At 39.3% G+C, this 12,946-nt stretch overlaps 1 protein-coding gene across 2 annotated transcripts in view; it reads left to right on the top strand.

The window, feature by feature from the left end:
• Positions 1–1,504: 1,504 nt before the first annotated feature.
• LOC149069926 (serine/threonine-protein kinase DCLK1) overlaps positions 1,505–12,946 on the top strand; it is a 108,846-nt gene continuing 97,404 nt past the window's right edge. The window contains exons 1-2 of one of the 2 annotated variants that reach the window (XM_089250205.1): positions 1,505–1,758; positions 6,364–7,074. In XM_089250205.1, the coding sequence (XP_089106331.1) occupies positions 1,750–1,758; positions 6,364–7,074 (720 nt within the window). In that variant the 5' untranslated portion in view covers positions 1,505–1,749. The remainder of the gene's footprint in view (positions 1,759–6,363; positions 7,075–12,946) is intronic. The other variant, XM_089250204.1, reaches the window with a different exon arrangement.

The following is a 12,946-nucleotide window of genomic DNA, read 5'->3' as shown; positions in this document are numbered from 1 at the left end:
CCTACAGAGTGAGAGACCATGTCGGTAAATGACTAAAAGAGCTACCTAGAAAGTTTGCAAGCAATGCGAATTGACAAAAGAGTGACAGAGTATGTGCAAACATGTGAATGAACAAAAGAGTGACAGAGTATGTGCAAACATGTGAATGACCAAAAGAGTGGCCTGGAGATGATCCTAAGACCAGATCCTAAAGAGTTTGCACGCATATGAGTGATACAAAAGTGATCTACTGAGTGAGGAACCATGTCGAAGTGGGTGACCTAAAGAATTTGTAAGCGTATGAGCAATAACTAGTATGGGGCAGCAACTAGATAATTTGTCCGTGAAGGGAAGAGGATTTTGGCTGGCGCTTTTTTTTTTTTCCCCCTATAGTTGCGGCTCTCCGTGCGAGTGACCTAGATAGCAAAGGACGAGGTCAATGAGAGACCTAAAGAATGACCAAGAGAGTTTGCACGCATGTGAGCGACCTAAAGAGGGACCTACAGAAATTACCGCAACTAGATGCTTGGTCAGCCAGGCAAGTACGAATTTTGGCGACCTTTTAAGGATAGATAAAAAGGTGAAATTCGCATCCCCCCCTCTCTCTCCGGCGTCCGAATCATCAGTCATCAGACTCGCCTGCTACCCCCCAAGTGGTGGCTCTGCCTAGAGCATGTGAGTGATGAAATGAGGGATTTGAAGCTGGGGGCGGGGGTGTGTGTGTGTCAAGCATACACACCATTATGCATCAGGGTGGCATATTAGACGAATGGGTGGTCCGAAAAATTCGACTAGAACGTGATAAGGGCAGTGAAATTTGTGTGCCGCTGTGGTGGTCGATCAATTCGTAATCGCGAGGACCTGGGTTCAAACCCCACCGCCGTCAAAGTGGTGGTCGGCCGAAGTTGGTTTTCTGTGATTCTAAACTTTCAGGCGCAAATGCAAGCAGATCCCATTAAAAGTCTCGCCACAGAGAGCAACCGGCCTACAACGGTACAAATCAGTCAACTTCACCTTTGACGCTGGGGGGGGGGGGGGCTGTATCCATGGCCCCCACAAGGGGTGGGCTGACAAGGGTCCAGCCCTGGGGCCCGGGATGATTTTCATCATATTCTTTGTTTTTTCAACTATAAATTCATCATAAAGGGGCCCGTTAAAGTCTGGTCGGAAGGCCCTGCTTCAGGATGTGGGGGCCATGCCTGCATCTTCGCCCATGGTGGGGCGCCATGAAAACACCTACCAAATGCGAAGAATCGCGCACGTGAGGGCACGAGTAACTGCAGCAGCGTCAGGCGTCAATCATCATCCTCGCGCGCACGCGATCAGCCAAGCGTCTCGATTTGCGCTGTCCGTTGACGACCGTCTGCTTTTTTGAATATCGTGCTGTTGCTGTACTGACTCGCGCGCGCGTCATTCGCGTCTCGATTTGTTGCCTGGTGGGGGTTTGAATTTTGGCGTGTTTCCAACTGGCGACACTTGGCAGTATTTCGCATGTTTCTCTTTTTGTTTTCTTCCCCTTTCCCTCGTCAGTTCACGTTTTCCCTCCTCCGGTGGCGCATCGCATCGCCTCGTCATGGGTTCAGTTCCCTCTTCTCTTGCCGTAGGTTCGAGCTGAACAACAACCGCCGCTGCATTTCTTTTTCAATTCATTTCCCTGTTGTAACGTCAGTTTTATTTTATTTTTTTGTTTCGTGAGTCATAACCGAGGCGGGAATACAACGTTTATTACATTTTCAATGTTATGACGGTCCAGTGCTTACAAAGCCGGGTATGAAAAAGGTAATAATAACACATTATATTCCTTCGAAATTATATATAAATTTTATTCAATAATAATGAAAAATAATTGTGCACGAACGAAATAAGCTTACCATAAGCTGTTAATTCTAACCTCCGGTCCGTTTATACGGTACTAATCATTTGTTGTGACTCATGCTTTATGACTCTTTGTTTTGCTGGAATGAGTCAAACATTTCTCCTTTTTTTTTAAGTGATTTAGTTGAAATTTATTTGGTGTCCCATACATGCCTTTGCCCGTCTTAAAACGTTGGTCCGACCCGGGCCGCAACTGGGGGGGGGGGGAGGGAAGCAGGTGGGTCTCGTGCCCCGGGCGCTGGACCAGAGGGGGGGGGGCGTAAATTTTATTCTCAAACCTCTTAACATTACAAGGGGGGGGGGGTGCTGAATTGCTCACTTGCCCCGGGTGACCAAACATCTAGTAGTAGCCCCACAAATTCTACAGCCGGGGCTCCCCCTCGTTTGTGAATTTAGTGAGAAAGAATCGTCCAAGGCTAGAGCTCTGTCAGCCCTGCCCTTGTGGGGGCCATGATACGGTCCAAGGGTTGGGACCTTGGGTGCAGAGGGCTTCCGCAATCTCGTGGGATTATGAGTGAATACAAAAGCAAGTTTGTAATTTCGCAGCCAGATATGGTCCCCTCGGCACCAAACATTACTTGCCCAGAGGCTCCCATGGTGCTCTACATTTAAGGAGGGGGGCTGTATGAAAACAGCTGTAGGGTTCCCTCCCCCATGACTAGGGTCAAAGATATGTGGATCCTCAATTATCCAAATTTAAACACAGATTTAAACTAATTGATATAATATCTTTGACCCTAGTGATGGGAGAGGGGTCCTTTGGCAGTTTTGTGTTTACCATAAGTTGTAGTTCTGTAAGGGGGTTCAAGTATTACTTAAGCAAATTTTTAGCCATTTTTGACCCTCTTTCTCCCCCCCCCCTTTGTCAACAAAATTTCGTCATCAGCTTTGTCCCTCTGAATCCTAATGTATATTAGTGGGATCAGACTTACACAAGGAGGGTTTCCCAGTGACGATCAAAAATTTATTTTTTTTGAATGAAATTTCGGAAGAAAATACCTTTATTATAATCAATTTGTTAATTTCAATGTTATTTGAAGGCTATGAACACAAAATTTATGTTTGATAAATTCATTGCAACCCCCAAAGCAGAATGTGCCGAAATCTGCGACGTACGTCGCAGAACAATTTGGAAGAATTTAAAAAAAAAGTGTAAAAAAACTTGCATGTATGGGGATTTTTTATCGCAGAACATTTCCAGTCAGCTGAGGGCTCGTCGCAGAACAGTACTAAACATTCTGCTTTGGGGGATTGCAATCCACCCTCTAAGTCATATGATAAATCACATAAAGGCCCTTTGACCAAATATGGCTTTCCCCCAAAGATGATGCAGGTTTGATGCAGCCTGCTTTCTTCAAACCTAATTTTGTTAAAATGAACTGCTGCTAAATGTTAAACTACTGCTTCTCAATATAACACTAATCCCTCTAACAAAATTTTTTTTTCTTGGTATGCATGGCATCAAGGTTTTAACTGTAGTTGAAATTTACTAACCAGTTCACGGCCCAATGAAGAGATTTTAGCATGTGGGTCGAAGAAGACCTCTGCCATGCTGGAAGCTGTGCATGTATGTGTTAGCCTAATATGAAGCCAGTTTCTGTGCACTGTCATCTACAGTCGCTTCTCAACTTTTTGGCTAAGATCAAAGTGTTATACATGGGCACCCTAACAAATCAACAAAATATATTTGACACTAGTGGCAGGGGGGGGGGTGGGCATGTGGCTGTTTCATGCAGCTCCTGTAAAGTTTACGTCTGACCTTGATATATTTGTGCTCATCTCACATTCGTTGTGACTGTTAAGATGAGACTCAAATGTTTCTTTTAGCACTGAAAGAAAACTACCATAGTTCTTTTTGACCACAATTGCAAAAATTCATGATACTGCTGTAAATGTTGATATATTTTTAGATTAAATCAAGTGTCATAAGAACTAGGGTTGCCTGTTTTGAAAATCTAGACTGTTTTTCTGGCATAAATGTTGTACAAAATCATGATAAACTTTTTGCACAACTTTTGTTACTTGGTGGCTAGTCACCGTATTGGCCCTGATTGTCCTTTTTCCAAATTAAAAAAAATACTCCATCAGCTTTTCGGTATTTCGAGCGTACTAGTCAGGAAATTCTACTGTATATATGTAGCTTTCACTTATTTATATTTAATCATTTTTTTAAATTTAATTTTACTCATAATAAGCATTCTAATACTTTATTATGGACTAGCTACAATACCCGGCGCTGCCCGGGTTCTCTTCAATGAGGCTTTTTGGATGAGAACATGCATTCTTTGAGGGACGTACAAACCATGTCCAAGTTAAACATGGCAACTTTCTGCACTACTCGTGAAAGAAACAAATCTAGATTTAAAGAAACGTAGAAATGCATATATATTTTTCTTTTTTGAAGGGGGCGCTAGGTATTTGGATTTCATCCCATCCCCCTTGAATTTCAAGTTATCTATTAATTTTAAAACATCCGAAACTATATGAATTCATGCAGTTGAATATTAAAAGACAATATGGAGACATTAATTTTCACGCTTGAGAAGATATAAATAAAAAATTGAAATCCATGTTATTGTATGGATATCCAATTCAAAAGTAGGTCCAGCTAATTACTTCATATTTAATTTTCTGGGCTTCGTATCTCTAAGCCAACTCAATATTTCAAAAGTTGAGAATTCAATACAATTTTCAAAATTATTGATGTGGCGGAATATCCCATTAAAATTTCCACATTTCTACAGTAAAATTGGCAATTTTAATAGATTTCTATGGGGAATCATCCTTTGCCTTACCTGCAAAGTGATGATTCTGATGTCTATTAAAAAAACCCTATAACTCGGAGGATTGAAAAAGTGACAAACCATTTCAAAGTCATATAAACTATCATGCATAATACTGTATTATTAAAGGAGGGACAAACCATTGTAAAGGCATATACATGTCTGGAACGCATTGCTAAGGAATCAGTAATCAAAGTAAACATTCTGAAAGTGATTGTTGCAGTCCAAAAACCATTGTTGCCTGACAGTTTTTTACCCAGCTCTGACATACTTTTAGAGTAGCCTATCATTCAAGTCGGGTCCTATTAGGCAAGGCGGGGGAACTTGTGGTCTGGTCCCCCTGAAAAGGGAGAAAATGATCGAGAAAAGAAAAAAATATGGCCAAATCTATTCTATTACTTTGGCCAACCCTCAAATGAAAGTGGTCTCCCGAAAACAATTTCTGGCTATGGGCCTGCCATTAAATATATATGTAAAATTTGTGTGGTGACAATCGATCTAAAATTGTAGATTTATATAGAGAACATACAAACACACACAAGAAATCAATTATATATATAGATTATTAGAGGGAACTTTTTATTTGTTGTTTGGGTAGGTCCTGAGGGAACCTAGTTATGTTTGTTTTTCCCCTCTCTTGTAGGCAGGCGTTAGGTGAACCAAAATTACTCAACTTACCTAGCCATGGTATTTGTACTACTGCTTGTTGAATTAGCAGAGCGATGATGGAGAGGGTCTTGAGTTATTGCTACTCATTGGAACCTCCATATTACCAATTGGTTTGAAATATTCTCGTACGAGGGTTTTTAGGGAAATGGGGCAACATATGTTGTGGAACACATTCAAGACTGCTGCAAAACAATCTCGGGGGAGGGGTGGTGAATTCTAAGAAGTCAGCCACAGACGCTTAGGATCGGTCCGGCTTTGTTTTGTGGTGCACTTTTTGTATGGTGAATATAGTCAAATCCTGTTGTCGAGCGCCAACCTGCTTAGCACCATGAGTATTCCATATAAGACTAGACAAAAATAACTTTTTAGGTGCAAAAAAATTTTACTTGAAAGGAAAGGTCAAATTATGCTTTTGGCAAATTTGTTATAGCGCGCAAAGTTTTTTGCGGACGGATGGCGGCATAAAATCAGTGTTCAACTGTATATTCATGTCAAGTATCTCCATGTAGCTTTCACAGAACTTTAGTGTTTATGAAGCAGATTTTATGTTCAGCAGATGAGACTATTATACTACTTAACCATACGTGCGTCTCGTACACATTCCTCTGCAGAATTTCTAATGAACCAGCACATGCTGGAATGTATATTCTGAGTGTATGTGTGGTCCTAACCAGGGCCGCAACTGGGGGGGGGGGAGCAGGCAGGTCTAGTGCCCCAGGTACTGGATAGAAGGGAGGGTACGGAGCTCGCCCTTTAACAGCTTCATTACATATGGTCGTTAAAATGTGTTCTTGCCCTGGCTGAAAAAGTATTTAGTTGCAGCACTGGCCCTAACATATCTGTTGTCGAGTTCCGATTGTTTCGTGTTCGTGGTGTATTGTCTTCCATTTTCTGAAATAAAGCTGGGGCTGGGAAATGCTTGAATTTTTGTTATGTCAGTATCGTGTTGTTGGTCTGCCTGTTCCTTGTGGGAGAATTTTTCAAATGGAAGACCATTTGAAATAAAACTAAAGCCTATGAGACTAATTATAATAAAAAATTCATTTTTTTATTTTAGGATCGAACAATGGCTGCTGACAGTACGAGTGATGAACATTTCTCCAACTCCTTTGCCAGTAATAGTAGTTCGGAGGAACGAAATCTTTCCCGGAACGGTCGCTCAAGTCCTACACAAAGCAACCAGAGTTTCGCGAGACCCAGTCTCAAGCGCTTGATTCAAGAGAAGAAAGCTAAAAAGATAAGATTTTACAGAAATGGTGATCGTTTTCACAAAGGATTACTGTACGTATTATCCAGTGAGAAGATTCGTTCTTTTGATGCTTTACTCGAGGATTTGACACGCGCGTTGGTCGATAAAATAAGTCTACCGAAGGGCGTGCGATATATATTTTCCATAGATGGCAAAGAGAAGATTTCTTCAGTTGATCTGTTGGTTGAAGGAGGGAAGTACGTTTGCTCTTCTACAGATCATTTTGTGAAACTTGATTATGGGAAGAACGAGAAACGGCAGTGGAGTGTCACGCGTAAAAACGAGGACAGCATCTTACGATGGGAGTCTGTGGAAGGTGTCAAATACGAGTCCAGAGACTTTGTGAAACCGAAATTGGTAACAATCATTAGAAATGGCATTAAGCCTAGGAAAGCAATACGGATGTTGCTTAATAAAAAAACCGCATATTCCTTTGAGCAAGTTTTAAACGATATCACTAACACTATAAAACTAGACACTGGTGCTGTTCGTAAAGTGTATACTTTGGCTGGAAGGCAGGTAAGTCGATAGTTCTATCAATCAATCCTTATAATTTTCCAAGGAATGGGTGTCTTAAGAGTTGCTCTAAAAATGGAGTTGAAATAATGCCATTTGTTAGACGAGAATGGTCCACTCTGGGATTCAGCAAACAAGTGCCCTCTACTGGCTTGTTATGAAAGCTATTAGTTTTAAGAACATACCTTTACCCCCTGCTAAAAGGGGAAACTAATAGCTTTAATAACAAGCCATTAAAGGGCACTTGTTTGCTGAATCCAGGGATAGCACATTCTCATGCCAAGTAGCATAATCTCTCACCATCTTACGATGTCTTTTTTTTTTTCTAATACAGTGAAAAACAAATTAACCTGGCAGTGCATGCTTTGAAATAATTACTCTACGAGCGAGAGTCATATTTATCTTGATTTTTTTTTTTTTTAATTACAGGAGGGTGGGGCAAAAAATATATTTTTAAAATTTTTCTAAGGCACCTATTTTAGATTATCATGGATTTTTTTGTTCAGTTTTATTCTTCTCTCGCTCGGGAACCTTGTAACACTGATAATTACTTCGTAACTTACTTCACTGTTGGGAATCAGTCCAATCCAATCCACTTGAGGCTTCAAAAATGATTTAAAATTACAGCATTCTATCTCTAAGTTGTAGGTACGGTGTGTAAAGAGTGGGACAGTTAATGGCAAGCATGTGGTGGAGCCGCTGGATGGCAGCCCACGTCAAAGGAAAGGAGCAGCATGACTGTGCATTGGAAGGTCACTTGCATTTTGCCATTTAAGCTAAGCTGCAATCCACTCGTATCATCCTGTTGTAGGTTCTGCATCTTCAGTTGCATAATAAATATTTTAATTACCTTTAAATTGAGGAAGTGTTTGTCATTAACCGTCACTCCCTCTATGATCTCGGCTAATGACTAATGTTGAAATCCCGTTCATTAGCAGAAACGCTTTCTTATAGTTTCTATGGAAAGTCGTTTAATTCGTTCTCTCTAGGTAGGCTCTACTGCCCAAAATTTATCAATAAGTTTTTTAAAACATCAAAGTTGAGTTATAAAAAAGACGAAAAAAAGACAATGTTAAAATGAACAGCTTCGAAATTGTATAAAGGCGAATTTAAAGTAAGATGAGATACTGAAGATTTTACATTATGTAGATAGCCATTAGCTTCAGTCTGATAAACTGGTGCTTACTCAACCCAGTCAAGTTCATAGATGTCCCATTCATTTCTGATTAGGTCCACTCACATTTGTCTGATATATATTCCGATGGAAAAGATAATCGCTTATAACGTTCAGACTTTTTTTAGTTTGATGCTAAGAGCATTGAAAGAGCATGTGCTCTGCCAACATCGGCTCCCTTTTTCCCCAATGTATTTTCTATTAGCTAAATCTTTCATTTTACATGAAATAGTTCAGAAACTTTTTCAGAAAGAGAACTGAAAGTACATCTGAAAAAAGATGCTGAGTTGGACGCGAGTTAGAAGATATATTCCGAATGACAGTAATTCTGATGATTGATGTGAAAATTTGGCTCACAATTAGACTTAAGTTAGCATGTGCGAGAAATATTCTGAAAGAAATATCATCAAAAATGTTAGCTGAATTGGTATTCGGTAGCAATGTCAGAAAAAAAAATATTCATTAAAAATTAGGAAGTCAAGGTATCACTGTATTTTGTGGCTGTGTGATAAATTTGCTTGAAACTGATTCTGGCCTTTCTCATAATAGCTTTGTAGAAAATGATTATTGTATAACAATACAAGATATCCTATATATGCAATCGAACTGTGCTGTAATGCATGCCCCCCAATGCAGAATGCTTTGCATTGCTCTGCAACAAACCCTCGGCTGACTGGGAAAGATTCTAGGATAAAAATTCCCATAATAGTGTTTTCTGCTCTTTCCTTAAAATTCTCTCATAGTTCTGTAGTAGCATTGATTGTTCTGTGATGTACGTTGTAGATTTCTGCATATTCTGCTTTAGGTGCATGTGGATATAATTAAAAGTTTGGTTGTGTCACGTATGTTCTCTTAGGCAGGGTGCACATTGCATGTTACAGTATGTAACTTGGCATAGAATGGTTGCATGCTGCATCATACTAGCGTGCTCGCTGCTTAAGAGAACATGCAATTTTAGGAGTTTTTACCACATATTTCCAATCAGTCGAGGATTCGTTGCAGAACAATGCAAAACATTTTGCTTTAGGGCATGCGGAGTTGAATAATTTTCAGTTTTTTGAGGTTTGCTACAACAACTAGGTTTTACTATGAGGCAGGGCTTGACAAATTCGGAAAAACTTTTGTAGTTAATACCGGCTAATACTGAATATGCTTATGGAACATAATTTGCAACTTATGAAAACCAATTTTGGAAAATATTCTCAAATAACCGATCAATATGTGCCATCTTCATGGCTCCTACAAGGATGGGGCTGACAGGGCCTGGGACGGTTGTCATAATTTTGTTTTTCTACGCTATAAATTAACTGTAGAGGGGCCCTGTGAAAAGGCTGGGGGGGGGGGACCAGTCAAAGGTCCGGGACAAGGGGCCCTGCTCCAGGATGTGAGGGTGATGGCCATTTAACTAAACGTATAGCTATCAACAAGAATACACAACAAAGCAAGTAGGCTTGAATTCACATAAATTCAATGTAGGCCCCTAATGACTTATTTTAGCTAGGCTGTCTCAGTTTGAACCAGATTTTTCTGAACTTATTGGATCTACTGTCCCTCCTTTCTCTGAAGCAAATTTTCATTGTCCTACGCTGGACCATTCCAGCACCTCCCATGTAGCAGTATGGCCTACTTTATGAAAACCAGATTTAATCATTTAGTAATTAACAAAGATTCCTTTTTTTTCCTGCACCATTGGAAGCTTGTTTTGTTTTCAAGGTTGTCCAGTCTGGTGAATATTGTGTGGGTGAATATTGTTTGAATCATCTCAGTGTAAAAAATATTTTAGCTAATTAGTTATTTGCTAAGCAGTTAGTATTTAAATGAAAGTAGTAAATTTTTAAAAATATAAAAGCATTCCCAAAGCAGAATATGCCAAATATTGCAACATATGTTGCAGACAATCAGTGCTACTGCAGAATAATCGTGGAAAGAATGTTAATTAAGTGAAAGATGTTGACAACAATTTTATATTTTTACATTGAACATTGAAGGACCGGACACACGCCGCTTCCCATCTCAAGGAGATATCGAAGTGTTCCCGAAAGATGGGTGCATCTGGAATTTTATTAAATATGTATATGTATATATGTCTTTATAAATTTGTATAACAGAATAACAAGTCCAATTACAGGAGTATAAATCAACGGAATAATTATAAATCATGATCTAAGAATCGAAATCGATATTATAGCGTCGTTGATTGATATTACAGTGAAATTGATATTGTAGCGATTTATATTTTTACCGCAGAACATTTTCAGTCAGCTGAAGGCTGATTGTAGAACAATGCAAAACATTGTTTTGGGCCAAGCACACCTATATTACAATTTTGATAAACTGCTTTTCAATAGTCTTTCGAATATTGGTTTGTCAAAGATTTTTAGAAACTAACTGGCTCTTAGCAATAAATATCATTTTTTTTCCTGAGCTTTTTGCCTAATTTTTTTTCTGGATTTGCCATCAGCCAAATTTCTTGGAACTCATTTCCCCCTTCCTTGAGAAAGACCTAAATTTTCTGTCCCAAATCCTCCCCTAAACTTTTACCAGGACTTGGCTTATGCGTTATGGAAAAGCATTGTTTTTTTTATACACGCCAACATAAAAGCTTTTGCACATGCTAACAAAAATTTTGTTTGCTGAATCCAGTTAAGTAATCACAAGTTTTAGGTGCCAATAATTTTCAGTTATGGTATCCCTGGTGACTGGATTTGTCAAGTTCTTGTTTTTTCCATGTGTTGTAGCCCAGTGAAAGATTGATAGTGTAAAAATTCAATGGACATTATACAGTTTGGTTGTAAACTTACCTTCCAGAGTTTTATTTTAAAACTCATTTCATGCAAAGGAAACCTTGTTTACTCAGAGGAGTTGCAATGCCTCCTGACAGCTTTATGGAAAGGTGTTCATTCTAACAAATAAAAAAAAATACAGTGCAATATTTTTATCGATGGATTTTTTTTTAGTTGCATATCAGTTTGTGAAGCACAGGGCTTAACAAGCCAAAAAAATTAGGCGATAAGCCAAATTTGTTAGGAGCTAAGCATGTTTTTTTTTGCAGAAAAAATGTTCCTAAATGTTTTTCGACTTTTCTGGAACTTCATGGAAAGGGGACTTCAGAAATTTTGCATAGAAAGCTTGTAGGTGCCAATACATATTTTCTAGTTGCAATGTCGATCTGACAGATTTTTACAGCTGTAGTATATCAAGCATTACAAAGAGTTTTTTAAATTATAGATCAGTTTCCCCAAACTTTGTTCCATCGCCCCATTCAGAAATTTTCCCTTATCTCCCCCCCCCCCCCCAACTCAAGCGTACCCATAGCTTCTATCGCCCCCTAGACAATTCTATCACCCACCAGGGGGCGATATTTCATACTTTGGGAAACACTTCTGGATGCTATTCATGACTTTGCCATTTTTGTGAGAGCTTTTTCTCAGCCCAATACATCAAGGAAACAGACCTTTTCTAGATATTATGCTAAGGGGAACTCTGAAAGAAGTCATCAGGCCTCCGCCGGGAATCGAACAGAGATCCTCTTGCAAACCGGACGAGTGCGCCACCATATACTCCTAGGGTATTAATTATTATATAGTGCCGGGCTGGACAAATCTCTGAAAAGAATTTAGGGACAAAATTTTTACTCAAAGAAAAAGGTACAAAATGTTTTTTTACTTTTTCAGGGCTCAGGGCATATTGATCCTCTTTCATGTTGGCAGATATGCTGCTATGAATTCCAAACATTTTGTGCTGCTTTCGGCCTGCAGTTTAGTAACTGCACAAAGGAAATTTTAGTCGCCAATACCAATTTTGTAGTCGCCATGGTGACCTGACGCGTGGGATTTGTCCAGTCCTGATCTATGATTGACGTGATGAAGGAAATTAATAGATTTAAATACTCAAAAATCATCGAGAGCCACTTGTGTAAATTCGCCGTGAATCACTCAAAATCCGCCCTTGAACGAATCTCGTTGCGTGTTTTTATAATGGGCTTGTTTTGGTGCCGAATTTTTTTTCTCTTCCTATTATGCACGATGTTTTTCTTTTAAAAAATAATTTTTCTCCCTTGAAATAACAATTTCACCTTGGCTCAGAGAAACTGGTCGCAGCGTACCGAGTGGGAAGACATATTTAGGACAAGTGAGGTTTTTTTTCAATCGGCTCTTTCCCTGCTGGTTATTCAAAAAGTTGGAATCTTTTTCCTTGTCCGGATAATCGACCAGCTGAAACCTTCGTTGGCCTTTTTTTCATTTTAACTAGAGTTCTTTTTGTAATAATGTTTAAATTGCGTGTGAAAAATAAATTCCCCCCAATAACCGTATGAGCTCTTTCGCTGTCATTTAAATTGTACTTTTTGTTTTCGCTGTCAGCGCGCACAGCTGCTGGAAATGTATTACATCAGGGTAATTTAGAGCCGTTTCGTCCGGACTATGGTAATACCAAAAAGAAATATTTTTAGATTTCTCGTTACGGAGTGTTACTTCACTTTGATGCGCGTCTCTTCTCTTTATAACTTCTTCCTATTCAATTTCTTTTCTTTCTTCAAGCTTGAAAAGACACTATTTATAGTTTTGATCTCGGTCACTGACTAGGATTTTTTTTTGAGGGGGAAAAACTCCCCTACTTCTCTCGTTATCTCTTCCCTCCCCCCAACCTCTTTGTTCCTTGGATAAACTGTTTTTATATTCGCCGCATCTTATTTTTGTCCCT

Source organism: Pholcus phalangioides, unplaced genomic scaffold (assembly GCF_987345545.1).
Source record: "Pholcus phalangioides strain wild (caught in Gottingen) unplaced genomic scaffold, Ppha-v1.0 ptg000022l_1, whole genome shotgun sequence".
Taxonomy (NCBI): domain Eukaryota; kingdom Metazoa; phylum Arthropoda; class Arachnida; order Araneae; family Pholcidae; genus Pholcus; species Pholcus phalangioides.
The sequence above is the reverse complement of the archived record's forward strand: the minus strand, read 5'-3'. Positions and strand labels throughout refer to the sequence as shown.